Here is a 22,306-nt window from a genome sequence, read left to right on the forward strand (position 1 = left end):
AAGTCAATTGTAAGGTATACAAGCAAAAAATTGTGAAGAAACTACTCAAATACAAATCCTATACATTTTAATTTCAGGCTCTGATCTGCACCATTCTTCCATCCTTCCATCCACATCCAAGTTGACCCACCCTCAAAGCCCAAGATGAATCTTCTTCTTCTAAAACTCTTTTTCCCCCACTCAGAGATTTTTTAATGGTATAAGAGTGGCTGATGATATCCCAAATATTTTTGCTGTCCATTCACATGTTGGATATATCACTAGTCCATTTCCTTCTAGAATATTTCATATTCCATGTTGTGAATGTGTCATGATTTACTTTTTCAAAGTGTAAGCATTTGTGTAGGCATTTTGGTTATTTTCCACTTTCAGCTATTATAAATAATACTGCTATGAACATTTGATTGTAAGTATTTGTGTAGGTATAATATTCCATTTCCTTTGCTAAAATACTGAAAAGTAGTGTGGCTGGGGCCAATGGTAAGTGGCTGAATATTTAACAATATAAACAATTGTAAAACACTTTTCCAAAAGAGCAGTTGAATTGTGTGTTCCCCTCAGCAAAAGGAGAATTCCAGTTGCTCAGGTAGCTTTTCAACAATGGGCATCATCAGTATTTCTAGTAAAACTCTTTTTATGATCTTTCCATAGTGACCTCTCCTCTTGGAAGGCTAATGTCACATTCCCATGTATCCCTTATTTGACACAAGTATATTCTCATTGTACTATTTTTAACCTGTTGAATATATTTCCAAATTCCTAACTTCCAAGTAGTTTTCAAGAGAACAGATATTGCATATCAACTCTCTTCATATTATTCTCTATATTATAAATACTATATAACACATAACTATAGTAATCATTTAAGAGCTAATCTTTACTTTTTTAAAAAATTGATGTCACTATTCAGTGAAATTTCACAGATACAGTTTCTTCAAGGTAAATACACAGAGTTCACTACTAAACTAAAAGATGTAGTTGAGTTCTTGTGTAAGAAGAATTCACATGTTATTTTTGTTCTATGATGTACGCCTTTACAGTAGAAGAATTGCATCAAAACCTCAATGAAACTATAAGGATTAGTTGCTCATAAGACCTACAGATTTGCCTCAAGTTACCACTGATGTGTACCTCACCCTTGAAAAAGATAGTCACGACACTTCCTTTCCTTTAAAGTTCAGCCATAATGCTTAGTTCATTTGTGGATTCAAAATTTATTAAAAATATACTATGTGTATGGATATGTGATTTTAAGCTAAATTTTGACAATAATATACTCTTTTGATTATTTTTCTTGCATCAGAAATGAGTATTTGGTAAACCATCTACACTCTTTAATACATTTCTTATAATCCATCTCATAAGAGTTAGACACATGGTCTAAAACAATGCTTGATGCTGTTGTGCCAAGGTATGTGTCAGATGTGAAGATGCATATTGGTCTGCTTGTTTCAAAAACATTCATCCCGCAAAAAGCCAGCCCACAGTGACCTTGTTCTTCCAATTAAGAAAAGCATACTTCACAAAGAACTACTTTCTGTGTATGTATCATTTTGAAAGCTTGCCAAATGGAAGGATTTTACTGGAGGGGAAAAAAGTAGAATTTCTGAGATTTCTTTGCTGAGATGCTGAAATTATTGTATTCCTTTTGGAAAGCATAATAGGAATCACATAAACCTGAGGGGAATGAGGTTTTTGACAAGCAATGAGCCAAGTGGAAGAAAAGGCTTAAGTTTAAAGAGGAGGGGAGAGAAAAAAATCCCAATGTTGATTCATAGATGAAAAATTACATGCATATGTTTTACCGCTCCCCTGAGATGCTCTATTTTCAAGATAATTGAAATCATGGGCTGTTGGTTCACTAAGAGGGTAAACAAGAGCTACAGCAGTGGAGGTAAGACTCCACGAGCTAAGGCAGCCCAGGTACCTACTTATTGCATTTCTTTACATTCTAATCAAAGCCCTCTTAGCTGAAACATTTATTTTTTAATTTTTTTTCATTTTTTTAAATTTTATTGTTGGATTAGGTATATAGCGGGGTTACAGTTACATTCGTCAGGTGGGAGGTGCATTACGTCTCACACATTGCTACCCCTTCTAATGATTTTGTCCCTGTTTCTCTCCCCACCTCCTCCCAATCATCTTGTTTTCCCCCTTTCCTCCCTATTTCAAATAAATAAATAAATGTACATACAACATACCAGGTTAACAAAGTCAGATATAGTAACAATAAAAGAGGCAACAATAGAGAAGCGAAATAGCATAGTACATTGAGAACAACAATCACGCAAGATCAAGCTCTTGTTTCCATATCCTGAAGTTCATTAAGGCCCTCCTAAGGTACAATTTCAACCAGATACAATGATCTCAACTGGACAGCCCATGCTACTGTTCCTGAAAATATCCGGTACATACTGGGTGATGGTGACATGGTGACAGGGTCACCCCTTGCCTAACTACAGAAGACGGCCTGGCTTTAGCTGCGGTACTTCATTGGCTGACCCTACTCTGTTCATTCTCAGGATCAACATTTTGGGAATGGATCCCCTAGGCACACCATTTGACAATGAGTTCTACAATGGGCTCTGTGAGCGGGTTCGAGATGGAAACACTTTGACATACTACCGAAAACCTTGGAACTTGGCATTTCTGGCATATGAAGTAAGCAAAGGCATTGCTTCTGCATTTAGCTGCTTTTAGTTTAACTAAAGTTGAGGGTAGACACAAGGGGACATGCAAAGTAACAAGTTAATGTGAAAATAAAGCTCATTAAAGAAGGGCCATGATCAAGAAATCTAATAACAAAAGATACTGGCTGGGATGTGACCAGAAAGGATCACTACTACCCTGTTGGTGGGAGTGCAAACTCCTTCAACCACTATGGAAAGCAGTAAGGAGATTCCTCAAAAGACTAAACATAGAGCTCCCCTATGACCCAGCAATTCCACTACTTGGCATTTACCCAATGGTCCAGAAACAAGGACATACTAAATCCACTAGCACAATGATGTTCATTGCAGCACTATTTACCATAGCAAAGATATGGAACCAACCCAGATGTCCCTCAGTTGATGAGTGGATCAACAAATTGTGGTATTTATAAACAATGGAATTGTATGCTGCTGTCAGAAAGAACGACATTGCCCCATTTGTAAAGAAATGGAAAGACTTAGAAAAAATCATATTAAGTGAAGTAAGCCAGACTCAAAGGAACATAGGCTCAATGGTTTCCCTCATTTGTCATAATCAGTAGAAACCTTGGGCTTTCCTAGCAGAGATTTACAATAGAGCAAAACCTAGATATATAAGGCCATACAGTATGACGCTAAATGAAAGGACCTCCAGGACATAGAAACAAAAGCCATGTAATGTATGATTGTTATCCTAATGTACTATGTTATCTCTCATCTCTTTTGCTGTCCGTGGTTATCTCATATTGTTACAGCCTTTTACCTTGTTATCTCATATATTGGATATATGCATATTTGGTTATTTGAAATTGGATAGGGAAGGGGGAAAATAAGATGAGGGGTAGGGGTGGGGGGGAGGGAAATGGGGACCAAGAGAAAAGGTATCAATGTATGTGAAGTAATACACCTTCTATCTGAAGAATATAATGTAACCCTTCTATTAACTACAATAAAAATATATGAAAAAATAATCCTGGCCACCATTGATAAGACAAAGGTTATTGGTTGTTGTTTTTACCTTGAGTTCTCATATTCGAATCCTACAGTTTCCCTATCATAGCAGCAGATTCTTAGCTGCTCCATAGATGTGATAATGTGTTACATACACAATGATACACAAAGTGTGATACACAGAGTGAGGATTGAGGAAACTCCCAGGCGTGACCTGGAGAAAGCATAATCACAGCCCTGGAAATACATTTTAGCACTTCATAAAATGTTTTAGATTCTAGAAAGGAGGCACTAGTAATCCGATTACTGTATTTAAAAGAAGTGATAAAAGTAGGTATTCTTACATCAATTATGTTCTCACAAGAAAATATTCTGCTTTTAACTCTTGAGCATGACTTTTACTGGGTTTTATTATCTATGATGTTATTCTGTTGGACTACTTTTCTTCTGAAACTCAGCTGTTGAAAGTTTTTATTTTTAATCATAAAAGGTTTTAATCATAAAACATTTGACTCCTGTCAAATGTTTCTTCTGCATACACTGAAATAATAATATACTTTTAAAATTTTTATTTCATCAAGGTACAAAATTATTGACTTGCAAATGCTGAACCATTCTTACTTCTTAGGAATAAATCCCTCTTGATAATGATAATGATTATTTTTACTGCAGTGCTGAATTGAATCTGTTTGTGATTTACTGGGTGTCTATACACATTTCCATCATGAATCTTACTCTGTAATCTTTTCTGCTGATGCTTCCCTCAACTTGATATGAGAGTAATGCTGGTTGCATAGAAACTTCTGTTTCTCTTTGGAAAAGATTTATGGAGACAGGTGTTGGTTCTTTCAATATTTTGTAGAACTTAACAGTGAGACCCCAGGGTCTTAGAGGCTTTTCTATGTTACTGCTAATTCAATTACTTTACCCATTACTGACCTAACAGATTTTCTATTTCTTTTTCATTCAATAGGTTATATACTTTTAGACATTTGTTCACCTCTTCCAGAATATCTTAGTTGGCTAATAATTGTTCAAAGCAATCTATAATCCTTTATCTTCCTTAATATTAGTTGTAATGTCCCATCTTTCAGTTTTATTTTACTTGAGTCTTTTTCTTTTTTTCATACTGAGTCTGGCTAGACACTTGGCAATTGTATATGTCTTTTTACAAAATTAACTCCTTGTTTTCTTTATCTTTTCTATTTCATTTATTTCTTCTCTTTATGGCTTTCTTTTTTCTAATGTCTTTAGGCTCAGTTAATTTTTCCTCTACTATTTTCTTGAGGTGTAATATTTGAGATCTTTGTTCTTTTCATGTAAGCATTTATTACTGAAAACGTTCTTCTTAGAACTGGATTTGGTATATTCTGTAAGTTTAGACATGTGTTTGTATTTTTACTTATGTTAAGGTATTTTTATGTTTCTCTTTTAGTTTATACTCTGAATCTTGATTGTTTAAGAACATGTGGTTAAGTTTCCATATATATCTTTCCATATGTGTGTATATATGTATGTATGTATATATAATAGCAAACTATTATTGCATAGCCAATAGTGTTATATTTTCCTTAGATCTATGAACATTTGTTTTATATTAGGTACTCTGACTTGGAGGAAATACATTTTTACAACCTTGATTATGAATTGATGACTATTAATATAGAGTAGAATGCTTCTCTCCTTTTATAGTTTTGGACTTAAAGTTTACCTTCTCTGGTATAAATAAGGCTAACCCTGCTCTACTTTTTTCCGTTTGCATGGATTTGCAAATGGAATTATACGTCATCCATTTGCATGGATAAATTAAAGTGCTGGAGTCAAATTAGATTGCGAGGGTTGAAAGGACATGTGACTTTGACAACTTCGTCTAATAAGCTCTCTGTGTGGAGTTAGGTTCTTAGGATGATTCAGTGAGATCATTTTCCTTCTTCCTTACATTCGGAGTAGGATTTCCCTTTTGCTCTGGCTGGGATCCTCTTGCCTATGCTTTCTTTGAAGATGACAATTTAGTGTCACTGTATCCAGCCATTGCGCATCTCCCACAGCTGGAATACTAGGACAATACAGCTGCTGGTAGCCACAAAAGCCACCCACTGGTTGAAAGGAAGTCCCATGAACTTTCCTGCCTGGGCTAGCCTCACAAAATCAAACAAACAACAACAAAAAAAAAACTTCTTGATCTCTGCCTCTCCCAAGTAGCAAGAGTTATAGGCTTGAGGCACATGTGTAGCCTTCACCTCCATTCCTAATTCCTGTACTCTATTGTCTCTTAAGTAACTGATTTTTGTTTGTGTTTAACACGGTGCATTATATTCTTTTAGACTAGAGTTGATAAAAATTTCAGGACTGAAAATTATGAAAAAGAGACTTCAATATTCACTAGTATCATCCAAGAGAAGATATCAAGTTTCAATGCAAATTTAGCGATAAAATTAACACCCACTGAAGAAAAAAAGAGTAAAAGTGAAGAAGCTACTGCAAAACCACAGTCCTCGAATTCTGAATATTTCTCCGGTGATTTTCGATTTTCGTATCTCAAAAATGCAACTTATGAACGATTGTGGTCATATTCTTCACAGAAGGTAAGAGCAAAAATGTAATAGAGAGAATATAATGGAATATATTTCATACTACCCAAGTTTTTTCTTTAGTAGTTTAGAGCAAGTTGATAGCTAGAGCAAGCATCAGGAAGAAAAAGAGCAAAGGGAGACAACTCTGATGGTATCCTAGAGAATATATAGTAAGATATTTAGTAGGTTGAGGAATGTGGCCTAGTGGTAGAGTGCCTGCCTAGCATGCATGAAGTCCTAGATTTTTATTCCTCGGTTCCACATACACAGAAAAAAACCAGAAATGGTTCTATGGTACAAGTGCTGAAGCACTAGCCTTGAAAAAGCTCAAGGACAGTGCCCAGGCCCTGAGTTCAAGCCCTAGGACTAGAAAATAATGTTTAGTAATAATGAGCAGAGAATGTTTTCAAAGAATGGTACAATACAATGGGTATTGTATTTTAGTGCTGAAAGAATTGTTTATTGTTATTTCCAATGTATTTATACTGTAATATACCTGTATTGCTTTTTTTTTTTTTTTTTTTTGCCAATCCTGGGCTTGAGCTCCAGGCCTGAGCACTGTCCTTGGGTGTTCTCAAAGCCAGAGCTCTACCATTTGAGCCATAGCACCACTTCTGACTTTTTCTATGTATGTGGTACCAAGGAACCGAACCCAGGTCTTTGTGCATGCTAGGCAAGTACTCTACCACTAGGCCAAACTCCCAGCCCTGTATTGACTTTTATGTATTGAATTGCTTCTTTAAATAATGTTAAAACACTGTTGTACTCTATTACATATTGTACAAATTATGCTTATGAGAAATTGCTACTACTAATAACTTCTGATTCTTAAGCTTTGAAAATATATCAGTTTTAAAGCACAAAAAAGAAGAATTCAATGGGTTCCTTTTGACTGGGACTGTAGAGACCATTCAAATCATGTAATCATCCCAATTATCATGATAAATTAAACTGATCTGATTATTTATTTCAAGGCCATAAAGTAATGATCATTTAATTTCTACAAATATCTTTAAGTAATATTATTTTGTAATAAACATATTAATAAAATACCCCTGCATTACTTCTTTATGAATATGCATATCTACCCAAACAGTATGGTAAGAAATTTTTTAAGTGCCACACAATGGTAAAGTAAATAAAAAGACATTTATTTATCCACTTAAATGAATGAATAGTAATTGTAATCATACTAGGTAGACAGGCCCTGCAATGGATATTTAGAATACTTTTATAAGTCCTATGAACAAAGATCTTTGTGAACACTCAGTGGAGGGAAATAGACAAAAACAATGAATAAAGTAGCAAAGAAGCTGTGAAGTTATTTCTTTTCTTTTTTCCCCTTATAGTTAATTTCATGTGGTTACTATAGCTGACTTTGTTACCTGGTATATTGTATATATATTTATTTTGTATTTGAAATAGGGAAGGGAAGGGAAAAATAAGATGATTGGGAGGAGGTAGGGGAGAGGAAGAGGGCAAAAATCTAAGAAGAGGTATCAATGTGTGAGAAGTAATGTAACCATTACCTACAAACATAACTGTATCCCCTATGTACATCATCCCAACAATAAAAACAATTTAAAAAGCAATTGTTTCCATGGGAAAAAAATGAAAAGTAGAGTGATAAAGAGAATCAAGAGTAGACCAAACTCAGTAATAAGGTTCTAGCAGGACTGAGGAACCCTTCTTTCCTCCTGTTCTAGAGCTTTATATATCCCTTTGTGTATTACTTCTGCCACTCAGCATATTTCTGAGATTTATTTATTTTGTTGCATGTATCAGTTTAAATTGTTTTTTAATTGCTAGCTAGTGTGTCATTGTATTACCAGCTGCCCTGCTGATGGGCATTTGAGCTCTATCCACTTTTAAGATAATGCTGTATAATATTGCTGAGTCTTCTATGGGTCTTTTTGTGACTTTGTTTTTACTAACTGGAAGAAATCATGGGTAAATGTGTTTTACACCATGAGAAACTTCCAAGAAGCCCTTCAGAGAAGTGACATCAGTTTCCACACTGGACCAGCAATGTCTGAGAGTTCTACTTGCTGTGCAATCCTCGGCAAAATTGAGTGGTTAGTCTCTCTTGTGGGAGAAAGTGGTATCTCAGGGTTACGACTGAATATTTCTCTGGAAATAAATGTTGTTCTATAATGATAATTATCTTCATCCCTCTTTTTCAACTCTTCTCCAACAAAGGGGAAACAGTTTCTGCATGTGAAAGGAGTTGTTCAGCTGGGAAAATTTTTAATGAGGAATCGTGATGTTATGCTGACACAAACTTTCCTGGATGATATAGAAGCTCTACCAACCACCTATGAAAAGGGAGAATACTTCGCATTTCTGGAAACCTATGGAACCCACTACAGTAGCTCAGGGGCTGTAGGAGGACTCTACGAACTAGTGTATGTTTTGGATAAAGCATCCATGAAAGAGAACGGTATGCTTTGAATCCAACTTCTGACTACAAAAGCTGTCTTGACTAAACTTTATTCCTTTGATCATATCTTCCAATATTTAAAGGCTTTAGAATACAGAATCTAAATGTCTTCTCTGAAAAAAGCTTTTGGTGTCCCTGGTTGCCTATCACCCAATCAAATAGAGCATTGAGGTCTACCTTGAACGAGTATATTGACTCGGCAGTATCAGTACTTGACTACATTGCAGTACAATTTAACGTCTGATAGGTGAAGATGCTTCTATGAGCAAAATAATATTAAAAGGTGCAAGAAGGGGGCCGGGAGTTTGGCCTAGTGGTTAAAGTGCTTGTCTAGCATGCATGAAGACCTGGGTTCTATTCCTCGGTACCACATACATAGAAAAAAGCTGGAAGTGGTGCTGAGGCTCAAGTGGTAGAGCTCTAGCCTTGAGAAAGTCCAAGGACAGGGCTCAGGCCCTGAGCCCAAGCCCAGGACTGGCAAAAAAAAAAAATGGTGCAAGAAGGTACAAGAATTATAATTTACACAGCATGTTTCTTAAACAATAGCCTCATTCAACTTATATATGATGGCTATCTTCGAAAGTATTCAGCATTGTAAGGAAAATGTTTAGATAACATTTTTCTTAGGAGGGAAAGAAGAGGTAATGTTATCATATGAATCTTACACCTTCAATCTATGGTGGAAAATGACTTGCATCTCATATGATGATAATTGCAATGTGGTGGTGGGTAAAGGAGTTCATCTTAAGAATTTTCTGGTGTGTGTGTGTGTGTGTGTCTGTTTATGTGAATGACTGCCCTGGGGCTTTGTGTGTGTGTGTGTGTGTGTGTGTGTGTGTGTGTGTGTGTGTGTGTGCAGATCAACATTTTACTACTTCAGCCACAGCTCCTCTTACAGCTTCTTGGTGTTTAATTGGCTGTTAGAGTACCATGGTCTTTCCTGCCACCAGCCCTGGGGGCAAAAATATTTCTTGAGATCAGGAGTTCAAGGCCAGCATGAGCAACACAGGAGACCATATCCCCTAAAAAGTCAAATAAACAAAAAATTAACCAGGAAGTGAAAAACAACAAAGTAGCTGGGACTCTCAGGACTTGGGAGGTTGAGGTATGAATGAGCAAGTTCTTTGCTAACTTGGGCAATATGAAATCCAACTTGACTTATGACCATGGGGTAATTAGCTTGAGTAGGTTACAGGTGTAAACTGAAAATAACAATAATACATGCTTCATAAACCTGATGTGAAGATTTGATTAACTAAGGCATACAAAATACTTTGAGTGATGCTATATGGCTAATTATTATTCAATATAAGTTAGCCACCATTGTGATCTTCTCTGGTCTGATCCACAACTTTTTAAATCAAATGAGAAATTTAACATGATCTTTGCCACTAAATTTACAATGGAAGTTCTCTAAATTCTTCTATAAAGGCAGACAAAACAGAGCAGACATGAATGCTGCATTTGAATTCAGTCAGTAATGATGTCTACAATCCCTGCAAGTGTATTTGTGACAACACAGCTAAAACTGGAATTGATTTGGGAGGTTGCTGAACATTGTCTAATTCTTTTCAAATAAATGCCTTGAAACAGGTATTGAAGTAAGTGATATAAAAAGATGTCTTGGGTACAATCTGGATGTATCTCTCAATTCTGGAGACTCTGATGGACTTCAAGTCAACGGAAAAGTGAATAAGAATGATTGTATGAAGGCTGGTAGGGGTAAAACGGGTAAGTATAGCCTGACTTATGAGATTAGTAATGCTGGAGATGAATGCAAAAGGCACTTGAGCCCTCTTGCCGTGTTTGTATTGTCTACTCTAGTAGACAAAGCACTGAAGGACTGCTTTGAAGCTGTATATGGTGATGCATGCCTGTTACCGCAGCATTAAGAAGGTAGAGACAGGAACATGGAGAATTCAAGGCCAGCCTGGGACCCATAGCAAGACGTTGTGTCCAAAAAGCAGCAACAAAACAGACCAAAGTTATCGTTGCAGCTGTTTCTGAACCACACTAAACACAGAGAGACCATAAATATATATTTGTCAGAGCTACAGATAATATTTGTATAATATTATCATGCAGGTTGGTGGGGCAATGCTCTCAAGACTGGCATTCACAAGGAGCATATCTTGGATCCCAATGTTTATTATGGAAATTGTACTTATAATGTATATTGCATGGATGTTTTTGTTTACTCACATATTTATTATAAGGAAGAAAAGTAACCTTGACAAAAGTTTCCTATTTCCTCCTTAATTTTTACCAGGGTTTGAAACGGCCTGGTGGCAATTTCATATCTATTAACAAAGAAGTTCAAGGCCATCTACTCAGCCCAAACATTCTTTTGACTTCACAGGCCTACTCTCCTTAATATCAAATTACTGCATACATTTCTAAAGTTACAAGTCACAAAGTATACATATGGTGTAAAATGCATATGTATGTATACATATGATGGTAAATGATGAATTATCAGCATACCTAAGCCAACTGTACATTTGGGGGGTTTTTTTGTATGGTTGCCAGTCCTGAGGCTTGAACTCAGCACCTTTTAGCTATTCCTAAGCTTTTGTCCTAGCTAGCTAGCACTCTGTCACTTAAGCCATAGCTCCACCTCCAACTTGTTGATGGTAAATTGGAGATTAAGAGTCTCACAGTCTCTCCTGCCCAGGCTGGCTTCAAATCACAATGTTCAGATCTCAGCCTCATGAGTAGCTAGGATTACAGGTGTGAGCCACCGCGCAGCAACTGCACATATTTTTCCCTTCTTTTTTAAAAATATTTTTTAAATTTTATTTTTGATTGTTGGGGTAATAGATAGAGGGGTTAAATTTACATTCATCAGGTAGTTGGTGCATTACTTCTCATACATTGATCCCCCTTCTCATGTTTTTGTCCCCATTTTCCTCCCCGGCCCACTCCCAATCATCTTGTTTCCCCCCTTTCCTTTCCTATTTCAAACAAATAAATGTATATACAATATACCAGGTAACAAAGTCAGATACAGTAGTAATATGAGATTAACCAAAGGTCAAAAAAAAGAGAAGAGAAATAACATAGTACATTAAGAACAACTATCACACAAGCTCTTGTTTCCATATCCTAGAGATCCTTTCATTTAGTCTCATCCTATATGACCTTATGTACCTAGGTTTTGCGCTATTGTAATCCTCTGCTAGGAGAGTCCTAGATGTGTACTAATTATTACAAATGAGGGAAACCATTGGGCCTATGTTCCTTTGAGTCTGGCTTACTTCACTTAATATGGTTTTTTTCCAAGCCTTTCTACTTCCTTACAAACGGGGTGATGCCATTCTTTCTGATGGCAGCATAGAATTCCATTGTGTATAAATACCACATCTTCTTGATCCAAGCATCTACTGAGGGGCATCTGGGTTGCTTCCATATCTTTGCTATGGTAAATAGTGCTGCAGTGAACATCATTTGCACATATTTTTGAGACAGCATTTTTATATGTGGCCCGAGCAGATCTCAAAATTATGATCTGCCCATCTTAGTGCTGAGATTACAGGTATGTGCCACCACTCTATTTTCTTTTTTTAAAAAAAATTGTATTTTATTGTCAAGGTGATGTATAGAGAGGTTACAGTTATATTCATCAGATAGTGGGTACATTACTTGAACATTGATACCCTTTCCTATGATTTTCTCCCAGTTTCTCCCTCTCCTTTCCAATCATCTTATTTGTCCCCTTTTCCTCCCTATTTCAAATAAATGAATAGAAGTATATATAATCAGGTACCAAAGTAAGATACAGTAATCACATGAGCTAAAACATAAGAAGAAAAAGAGAGAAAAGAAATAACTTCACACAATAGGCTATTTTCATAGTATTCTTGTTGGGGGGCCGGGAGTTTGGCCTAGTGGTAGAGTGCTTGCCTAGCATCCACGAAGACCCAGGTTCGATTCCTCAGTACCACATACATAGAAAAAGCCAGAAGTGGTGCTGTGGCTCAAATGGTAGCGCTCTAGCCTTGAGAACAAACCCAATTACAACACTCAAGCCCTGAGCTCAAGCCCAATACTGGCAAAAAAAAAAAAAAAAAAAAAGAACAGGTAATTGAAGTCTACAATTGGCAGCTGAGAAAAAGACTTGAGAGAGAAAATTACATGATTAATATTTTTAATTAAAATTCAGTAAATGCACTAAATTTAAACCCAAAGTGCTGAATACCTGTGTTCCAAATGTCATCTTGGCAACTGATCACAGAACTACCCGTCTTCCTTCTCTTCTCAGTAAACATCACCAGTGGTAACTTCATTGATGATGTGATCTCACTCATAAAAGGAGGAACGGGAAAATATGCATTTGAACTGAAGCAAAAGCTTCTCAAAGGAGCCAAGGCAATTGATGTGACTGACTTCGTAAATTGGGCCTCTTCCTTAAGCGATGCTCCCGTCCTCATTAGTCAAAAGGTAAGGAGGATTCATTTTCTTGTCAGAGCCACCACTGGTTCACATGAAGAGTTGACCATGATATGAAAGAGATGTGAACATTCAAATGCATTGCTTGTGTAGAGCCTATAGCCTATAACTAATCTACAGTAGGTAGTTTACCATATCTTCCCTTGGTTACCCTTTGTTTCCTATACATATCACATGACCACTTCTAATACAGAAGAAGCTCAGTGAAGAGGATCTTTTTCTTTATTGTTTTAAAAAGGAATGTTCATAAAGTTGCTATGAAAGCAAGAAAAGTAAGCCATTCTTATCATGAGAAGTTTCCTCTTGCTCCTCCTCCTCCCCCTCCTCTTCCTTCTCTTCCTCCTCCATCTCCTTCTCCTTTGCTTTCTCATTCTTCTCTTCCTCCTCCTCATCCGTCTCCTCTTTCTCCTCATTCTCTCCTTGTTTTAAAGATTAAGCTATGTTTTCCAGGTTGGTCTCAAACTCTTGGGCTTAAGTAATTCTCATGTCTCAGCTACCTAAGTAGGTGGAACTACAGCTATGCCACTTTTCCATCCTAAATGTAGTAGTCTTAAACTTATAAAGCCTGAGCTTGTGCTTAGTTCTAAGGGAGAAAAGTGTGTTATTATTGTAAAGACATGAATGCCATTGTTACTTAGCTTCATCTCTCTCACCAATCTTACCAAATAGTGTGTGCTTTTCTTTATTTTGTCTTTGACCCCTGATATTGTTAGACAATGTTTTTTTCCTACTTCCCTTTGTAGCTTTCAGTTTTCCACATCCACTTCATATTTTTTCCCCCTGGGTTAATCTTTACCTTTACCCATTACTTCAGTCTGATTGGCCTGAGTTTCAGAAATGTTACTTTTGCTAGTACCAATGTATCTTATTTATCCAATCTATTTAGGAAGTAAGTGAAGCCACCAAAACACTCATTTATGTGAGGAAAGAGCTCAGAAGATGAAAACTTAAATTCTTTTAGATTATAGACTTCAAATATATTCCCAAAGTAAGACACAAAGGGAGAAAGCAAATGATCAGATTAGTAGATCTTTACATTAAAAGTAAGAGCAGAAGAAGTTTCTTTTACCTTATTAAACTTTATTTAAATTCACAACCTTGTTTTGCAGAGCTGGGGACTGATTAGGGCAAGTGCTCTGAGCTACATTTCCAACCCTTAAATTCATTATCTTGAACACAGTAAGTTAAATCTATTCTGGGAGATTTAACATAAGGAAGGAATAGTGATTCAGGTAGACATTTACATCTGGATGGATTTCAAAAGTGACTTATTTTCTCCTCTCTACAAATCAAATCCAACTGTCCTTGTCCAGATGCATCAAAGGCTGTTCTCAAGGGAAGTCATGATAATAGTCCAGAGCTGACATTTTCAATCTCACGCAAATAAAGCATAGTTTTAGATGTACTGAAGCTATTTAAAGACTTTATCAACTCAACTGGCACCATTCTGCTAGATGGACTTGCACTCTGAGGCAACTGCTTATACCTCAGATTTTTAGATAAGAAGACATTTTTCCTATACGATTGGTATAAATTTCTTTAAAGTGGCCTTTTCATATCAATGAAATGATGTGAAAAATTAAACCTGAGTCCCATGGGCCATTTTTTACATTCTTATAAAAAAATTCCATACGGTTGAGAATTACGTCTTCCTCCTCCTTCTCCTCTCCCTACTTCTTCCTCCTCCTTAGCAGTCTATGAGGATGAAAAATAGCATTTATTTTATGAAGAAGCTACAGATGAGGCATACAGTATAATTATTTTGAATATCTGAAAGGAATCTAAACATACTCAATATGGAGCTATGTCAGCTTATTTGTGCTTTTGCAAGTTTCATAATAGATTAACTCCAATGGAAACATCTACAAATGGCAGAACAATAAAAGCCTTAGGGAACAAAAACATTACTTCAAAACTGTTTTTCTTAGTAGAAAGCCAAAGTTTATTAGAAAAAGATGTGAGTTCCCAGGAAAATTTCAAGAAATTCATTTTAGTCCTCTTTTGTTTGGGTGTGGGATTTTTGCTTTCAGAATTTGAGCCTGCTCTACTGATGCTACTGGGTGTCCTTCATCTTTATCTCTTTGAGTGCCGTTTATGTTCCCAGCTCTGTTTCCTCTGCAACTCTCTATTCCCGTATTTCAGATTATCTGGCCTTGACTTTCCCTTGAAGGATAAAACAAGATAATTTCCTTTTGTCACAAAATCAAAATAGCTCCACCAGACACTTATGGTGTTCTTGTTGATGTGGCCATGTTGGGGAGACATGGGAAATATGGTTGAAATCAGAATCCTGTGTACTCATCGATGAAGACTCCACTCATGGATAGTTGTGCTAACTGTATAGATGTTCTTGATATGCCTGGATGTTGACTATTCTCACTACAAAGTGTTGTACATGACTTTGCCTGCTTAAAGCATCAAGCTTCTTATTCTTTAAACGATATATTTTTGGCTAACACTTGCTCCCTTTTGATCCCTTTGATTTGATTTTTAATAATTACTATAATTTATAGAAGGGTTACATTATATTCTCCAGATAGAAGGTGCATTACTTCACAAACATGGCCACCCTTTCTCATGTTTTTGTCGCCATTTCCCTCGCTCCAGACCCTCCCTCCCTTTGATTTTAAAGTGTGACTTCCATGACAGCATTTCCGATTTGTGTGTGTGTGAGAGAGACAGAGAGTGAGAGAGAAAGAGAGTGAGAGCAAGAGCGAGGGAGAGGGAGAGGGAGAGGGAGAGGGAGCCAGACCTGAAGTTTGAATTCATGGGCTTGAGCTCTTGCTTGGCTTGGTCACTCAAAGCTGATACCCCACCAGTTGAGCTTCACCTCACATTCAGCTTTTTTTTCCTGATAATTTCAAATAACAGCTTCTCATATTTGTCTTCCTGGACTGGCTTTAAATTGTGTTCTTCAAACCTCAGCCTCCTGAATAGATTACAGGCACGAGCTACCTGCTCATGACTAGTTTTAATGACTATTATAATCTTAAATGTTAATACCACATCTGCCAATAGTAAGCATTCAATAAGCTTGTGTTGAGTTGGTGAGGAAATGATGGAAGAAAGAGCATTTTACAAGGGCTGCAGTAGAAAAAGGTCTACAAATATACTATTTGGCTTTCTTGTAGCTGTCTCCTATGTATAATCTGATTCCACCGAAAATAAAAGACGCACATCAAAAGAAACAAAATTTGGAAAGAGCCATTGGAGACTATGTTGATGAATTCAGTCCAAGAAAATGTGTCCCATGCCGGAATGGAGGCACGGCGATTCTGCTCAATGGACAGTGCCTGTGTTCCTGCACAATTGCCTTCAAGGGACTGGCCTGTGAAACCAGGAAGCAGCAATTGTCTTAGGGTGACAACTTATTTTGATGTTATAAAGAACAAAAATTGTCATGTTGGATTAATTGAATTTGAAGATTCGTTCTGAAATTCATTTGTAATAAACTAGATTATCTCTATAAGAAATAAAAATTGAGTGGTAAAAATAAATAAATCAACCCTTATGTGTCATTTTCACCTCTGTCTTTATATGTTTGAACAGGAGTATGGAAAAGCAAATTATAATTATTATCTTCTACTTGTAAAATGTTTAAAGAAGACACTTATGAAAGTAAATATCCAGCTACTCAGTCTCTAGAATTAAGAAATGTCAGCTGTTCATCAATACTTCATGTGGTATTATATCCCATTTGTTACATACAAAGCAGTAGACATACATACGTACTTCAGAATTGTCTCATTTTGTTTTGGTTTTTGAGGGAAGCAGTAATTGATCCAAAGAGTTCTTTGTATCACTTATTTTCTCCTAGGGAAAAAAAAGCTAGTTGTTATTCCCTACTTCAAACTTCACTAAACATCAGCTAAAGAAAGCTAAGATTCTGCCTTGAATTTTAAAGCTATCTCATTCCAAGAGGATCTTGATAGATATATGAATTTATCTATGATTATTACTTAGCCCTAGTCATCTCAAGATTAGTTAGTGTGATTTAAATTCCAGGGTCATCACAACTCCCATCGTTAAGCAAACACAACTTCCTGTAACAAAATGTCTGACACACTTATGTGGTTTCCTAAAATAAAGGTTTGCAGCCTCAGATTTATCAACCTATCACATGTTTATCTCTTATGGAACAATTTTTAGTATTTTTTTTGCCAGTCCTGGGGCTTGAACTCAGGGGCTGGGCACTGTACTTGGAATTTCTCAAGGCTTACCCTCTACCACTTGAGCCACACCATTTCTGGCTTTTTCTGTGTATATGGTATGGAGGAATTGAACTAGACAAGCACTCAGCCACTAGGCCAAACTCCCAGTCCCAATTTTTAGTTTCTTTTGTACTTCCTAGTGAACACAATTCAAAACTCTGATAATGGAACAATTTTTACAATTTAAGCTTCAAAATGACTAATTTACAAAATATGTAAACTCTGTCTCTCATTTACTTAAGGTGTTATTCAGTCCAGCATATGGCATTTCCAGACGCATTTACACTCGCCCAGAATCCCTACTTTTTGGTTCTCTAGGTTTTTTTCTTTCTTTCTTTCCTTTTCTCTGTATGTGGAATAGTATGATGGTTTGGGTTTTGGGGTTTTTTTTGGAGAAATATATGCTTTATTTGGGTTGATACACCCATGATGGCTTTGTTCTTTTTTTCCATATATTTTTTGTTGTAATTAATAGAATGGTTACATTATATTCACCAGATAGAAGGTTCATTACTTCACAAACATTGATACCCTTATTCATGTCTTGGTCCCCATTTCCTTCCCCCCACCCCTGCCCCTCATCTTGTTTTTCCCCCCTTCCCTATCCTATATCAAATAACCAAATATGTATATATACAATGTATCAGATAACAAAGTGAAATACTGTAACAATATGTGATAACCAAGGGAAAACAAAAGAGATGAGAGATAAATAATACATTAAAGACAATAATCACTCATTATATGGCTTGTTTTTATATCCTGGAGGTCCTTTCATTTAGTGTCATCCTATATGGCCTAATGTATCTAGGTTTTGTTCTATTGTAAATCTCTGCTAGGAGAGCCTAAGGTTTCTACTGATTATGACAAATGAGGGAAACAAGCCTATGTTCCTTTGAGTCTGGCTTACTTCACTTAATATGACTTTTTCTAAGTCTTTCCATTTCTTTACAAATGGGGCAATGTCGTTCTTTCTGACTGCAGCATAGAATTCCATTGTGTATAAATACCACATCTTGTTCATCCATTCGTCAACTGAGGGGCATCTGGGTTGGTGCCATATTTTTGCTATGGTAAATAGTGCTGCAATGAACATCGTTGTGCTAGTGGATTTAGAATGTCCTTGTTTCTGGACCATTGGGAGTCTGATGGTTTCTCAATGCTTGTTCTGTTTGAACTTCTAATTTTCCAGTTTTAAGAATCTTTTAAAATTACATTTCTACAGTTTCTATTTGGTCCTTTTTCAACCCTTTTTTTAAATGTTATTTTTTCATCCTATTTTATTTTCCAAGACTACGGGGTTTTTCTGACTCTGCCTTTTGTTTATTTAATGGATTATACTAAATTGTACACAATAGGGTATTTGTTACCCTGTCAATTCCATATATTCATTTAATGTACTTCAAGCATTTTCACCCTCTATGTAACTTCAACCATGTGGGATATATTCATATGGAAATCTCATTAAGATTCTTCCAGTATTTATGTTTCTGTCCTGCATTTCTCTAAGTCTATCAGCTTGATATCAAAGTATTCTTTTCTTTAGTACTTAGTAATTTTTACAAGGTTAGTGATTGGTGGGAATTATTTATTTTTTTATTTTTATTTTTTGCCAGTCCTGGGCTTGAGCTCAGGACCTGAACACTGTCCTTGGACTTTCTCAAGACTAGAGCTCTACCACTTGAGCCTCAGCACCACTTCCAGCTTTTTTCTATGTATGTGGTACCGAGGAATCGAACCCGGGTCTTCGTGCATGCTAGGCAAGCACTCTACCACTAGGCCAAACTCCCGGCGGTGGGAATTATTTCTTATGGGAATCTATCTTCCCTGGGTAGTAAAGACATTTGTAGGATTAATTTGCTTCTTGGGATGTCAGATTGATTTAATTGATATTATATTCATTCTTAACATAAATTTCTTGGCTCAAATTCTACATTTTGTTTTCCTAAGTAAAAAAATGGAATTCTCTCCTCCAATATTTGTTATTTTACTACTGTCCTAGTGTCTTCCAGTTGACTTTTTATACCTAACCAAAGATGGCCCATCCATTACTTGCTAAGTATTTAGACCACAATGAACTCTTTCTTGCTTTGTTTTTCTTTTCCACAAAGAACCCCTTCCAGGCTTCCATGTTTCTCTAGAAAATACAATAGAGGCCTGTCTCTATCAATCATGAGACTACAACCCCTAACATATTTTCTATTTTTCTCCATAGCACTTATTTAGCCTAAAATAATTATAAATTCCTCATCCCTTGACTACTCCAGCCTCACTCTTCATTTATCTTGTGTATTTCTATTCGTTTTAAATCAGTGGTTATTAAACTGGCTGTTAGCATCTGGGTGTGATAATACATGCCTTCGATTTCAGAATCTAAAAGGCTAATACAGGACAATTGTGTCCTTTTGGTACCAATCTGGGCTATATGATGAGATCCTGTCTGGAAACAAACAACAAAGAAAAACACAAAGCAAAACAAATGTCCATCTCAAGTCAATTAAATTAGTACTTGTCTGACTTCTTCAGCTTTCTTTTTACTTCTTTCTTCTTTCTCATTCCTCATTCATCCACTAGTTATTATTATCTGTAGCCAGGGGATAAAAACAAAACAACTTCTCTCCTAAGTCAAACCAAATACCATTTTTAACTGATTTCTCTGAGAACCAGCTCTTTGTGATGCTGTATGAACCTATTCACTTTGCTTATCCCAGAACTCTTTACATTCGCCCTTCTCAAGATGACTATCACTTCCAGCCTAGGAATACACCTACGATGCCATTTTAACCCTCATCATTCTAATCCCAGCATCTAGACAGGAAGATAAATAAAGTTTAGTACAACAGGATGGAGGAATAGATACCTGGCAGAGAGGATGACCCAAAATTGAAGTACTACTGATCATTAAAGTTCTATCTTCTCTAGAATCACCAGTCATTCCTTGTTTTAAAAAATGGAGCTGTGGGCTTCCCTGGGCCCCGAGTAGGAAAATAATAACAGGAATTGCCACGTTAAGTTTTACCACCAGATATCATCTTTGCTGGGAAGTAAAAAGTGACACATTTGATGAAAATTCTACCACCCTCTTCAGTCTTCTCTTTTGTAGGTCTACAATGCCTGTTTTTCTCCTCTTAAACTCTTATAATGTTCTCATTTTTTATTCTCTCATGAAAAGTCAGCAGTCAAGTATGCCAGGATCGCTTTTTTTCCCACAGGCAATGCCAATCTCTTGCTAATAAAACAAAATTAAATTAAAAACAGAACGTTGGTTTAAACAACCTTAAAGTAATTGCCAGACTGCTTTGTATGATTAATATATTCTGCTAGCTCTCTTCCCAAGCCTATGCCATATGATTTAGCTCTTATTTACAAAGTTGTTTCATTTGGTGATTTATGTGTATGTGGATACATGCACTTGACAGGTTCTGACCAGCACTCTGTCCTCATTATGCTCAGCTATCCCATGTAACTCTACATGTCCAGGAAGAAAAGTGTGCTATTTTGGAGCAAAAAAATTGTTTGTCTAAATCAATTTCCTCTGTATTACAAATAAAACCTACCTTCAAATTGAATACCTAGCCACATGAACTGTATAACAGTAGGCTACTCAACTAAGTAGCTGATTCAAATTGGCTCTGCAGTCTTATTCATTAGATGTCATAATACTTAGGACGTGAGGAATTTTGAAGAAGTCTGAGAACTCTAAAGAAAGAGGAGAAAGAAAGAAAATCATACAGAGAGAAATCAAAGGTATGAATGAAAGAAAGAAAAGAGAACATGGAAGAGAAGGAAGAAAAAAGGGAGGGACAAACAGAGGGAAATATGAAGGAAGGGGGGAGGCAGGAAGGGAAAGGAAGAATGAGTAGTGAAAAAAGACATGTAAAAAATGGGTGCAGTGGCTCACGCCTGTAATCCTAGCTACTCAGGAGGCTGAGGTCTGAGGATCGAAGTTCAATACCAGCCCGGGCACTAAAGTCCATGAGACTTGTCTCCACTTAACCAGTAGAAAACTGGAAGTGGTGCTGTGGCTCAAGGGGTAGGGTGTTAGCCTTGAGCTGAAGAACTCAGGGACAGTGCCCAGGCCCAGAGTTCAAGTCCCATAACTGACAAAAATAAAGAAGCATGTAATACAAAAAGGAAAATAGTAAACCATATTTATACATATACATATATATACAATAAATGCCAACAACATGCAAGTCAACATCAATCACTGTTATTCTCATAAAGTATTTCATGCATCTATAAACCTTGTTAGATTTTTTTTTAGTTCACAGAAATTTTCAAGAATGCATATGGCCGCTGAGTTTGCACAGTATATAAAATACTCAGACAACTAATTTCAAGAGCAAAATCTGAAATACTATTTTCAAGATAAAAAAAAACGAGAAAGATGCTCAGACATGAGATAGTTTTCATGTATATGTGTTACATGATATTAAAACGGTCTTTTTTAAAATGGAAATGCCAAGCCTTCCTAGTTATTAAATTAGTCCAGAGAGCAAATACTCTGCCACCAAAATACTGGATGAATTAGAAAAAAGTAAGATTTTTGCAAACGGATGTAAATGTGAACTCTGTCATTAATCCACTGTTGAAAGTGGTTTTTATACAGGAACCTCGGGGTCCAGGGACAGTTGATAAGGTAACTATGGAGGATTGCCTTTACTCCTGTGAATTACACAGGTCAAAGCAGAAAGAGCAGAGTTGAGACCAAACCCCTAGGATCTCTACCGGTAGAGAGGGGAATCTCCCCAGGCTCTTTACTACGTATTTGAAGGGAGTGCACAAGCTGATGACTGAAACCAGAGCCTGCTGTGTGCACTGAGCTGCACCACTCTCAGCTTCACCGATTTGTAATATCCTCCCAACTCCTTAGCAAAGGCCATGTAGCCGGTGAAGCAGTTTTCCAGCAGGGGGCGCCATTGAGGTGCCAGAAAGGACCCAGCAGTGATGAATAGAAGGCACAAAGTCACTGAGTCTGAGGGAGCATCA

At 36.6% G+C, this 22,306-nt stretch overlaps 1 protein-coding gene across 1 annotated transcript in view; it reads left to right on the forward strand.

The window, feature by feature from the left end:
- Positions 1-16,610, forward strand: part of C9 (complement C9) — a 36,180-nt gene extending 19,570 nt beyond the window's left edge. Inside the window, exons 5-10 of the mRNA XM_090332018.1 lie at positions 2,523-2,661; positions 5,966-6,226; positions 8,414-8,654; positions 10,248-10,385; positions 12,916-13,094; positions 16,235-16,610. Of these exons, the coding sequence (XP_090188144.1) occupies positions 2,523-2,661; positions 5,966-6,226; positions 8,414-8,654; positions 10,248-10,385; positions 12,916-13,094; positions 16,235-16,462 (1,186 nt within the window). The 3' untranslated portion in view covers positions 16,463-16,610. The remainder of the gene's footprint in view (positions 1-2,522; positions 2,662-5,965; positions 6,227-8,413; positions 8,655-10,247; positions 10,386-12,915; positions 13,095-16,234) is intronic.
- Positions 16,611-22,306: the final 5,696 nt, after the last annotated feature.

The sequence above is a fragment of the Megascapheus bottae genome, chromosome 4 (assembly GCF_031878675.1).
Source record: "Megascapheus bottae isolate mThoBot1 chromosome 4, mThoBot2.hap1, whole genome shotgun sequence".
NCBI lineage: Eukaryota > Metazoa > Chordata > Mammalia > Rodentia > Geomyidae > Megascapheus > Megascapheus bottae.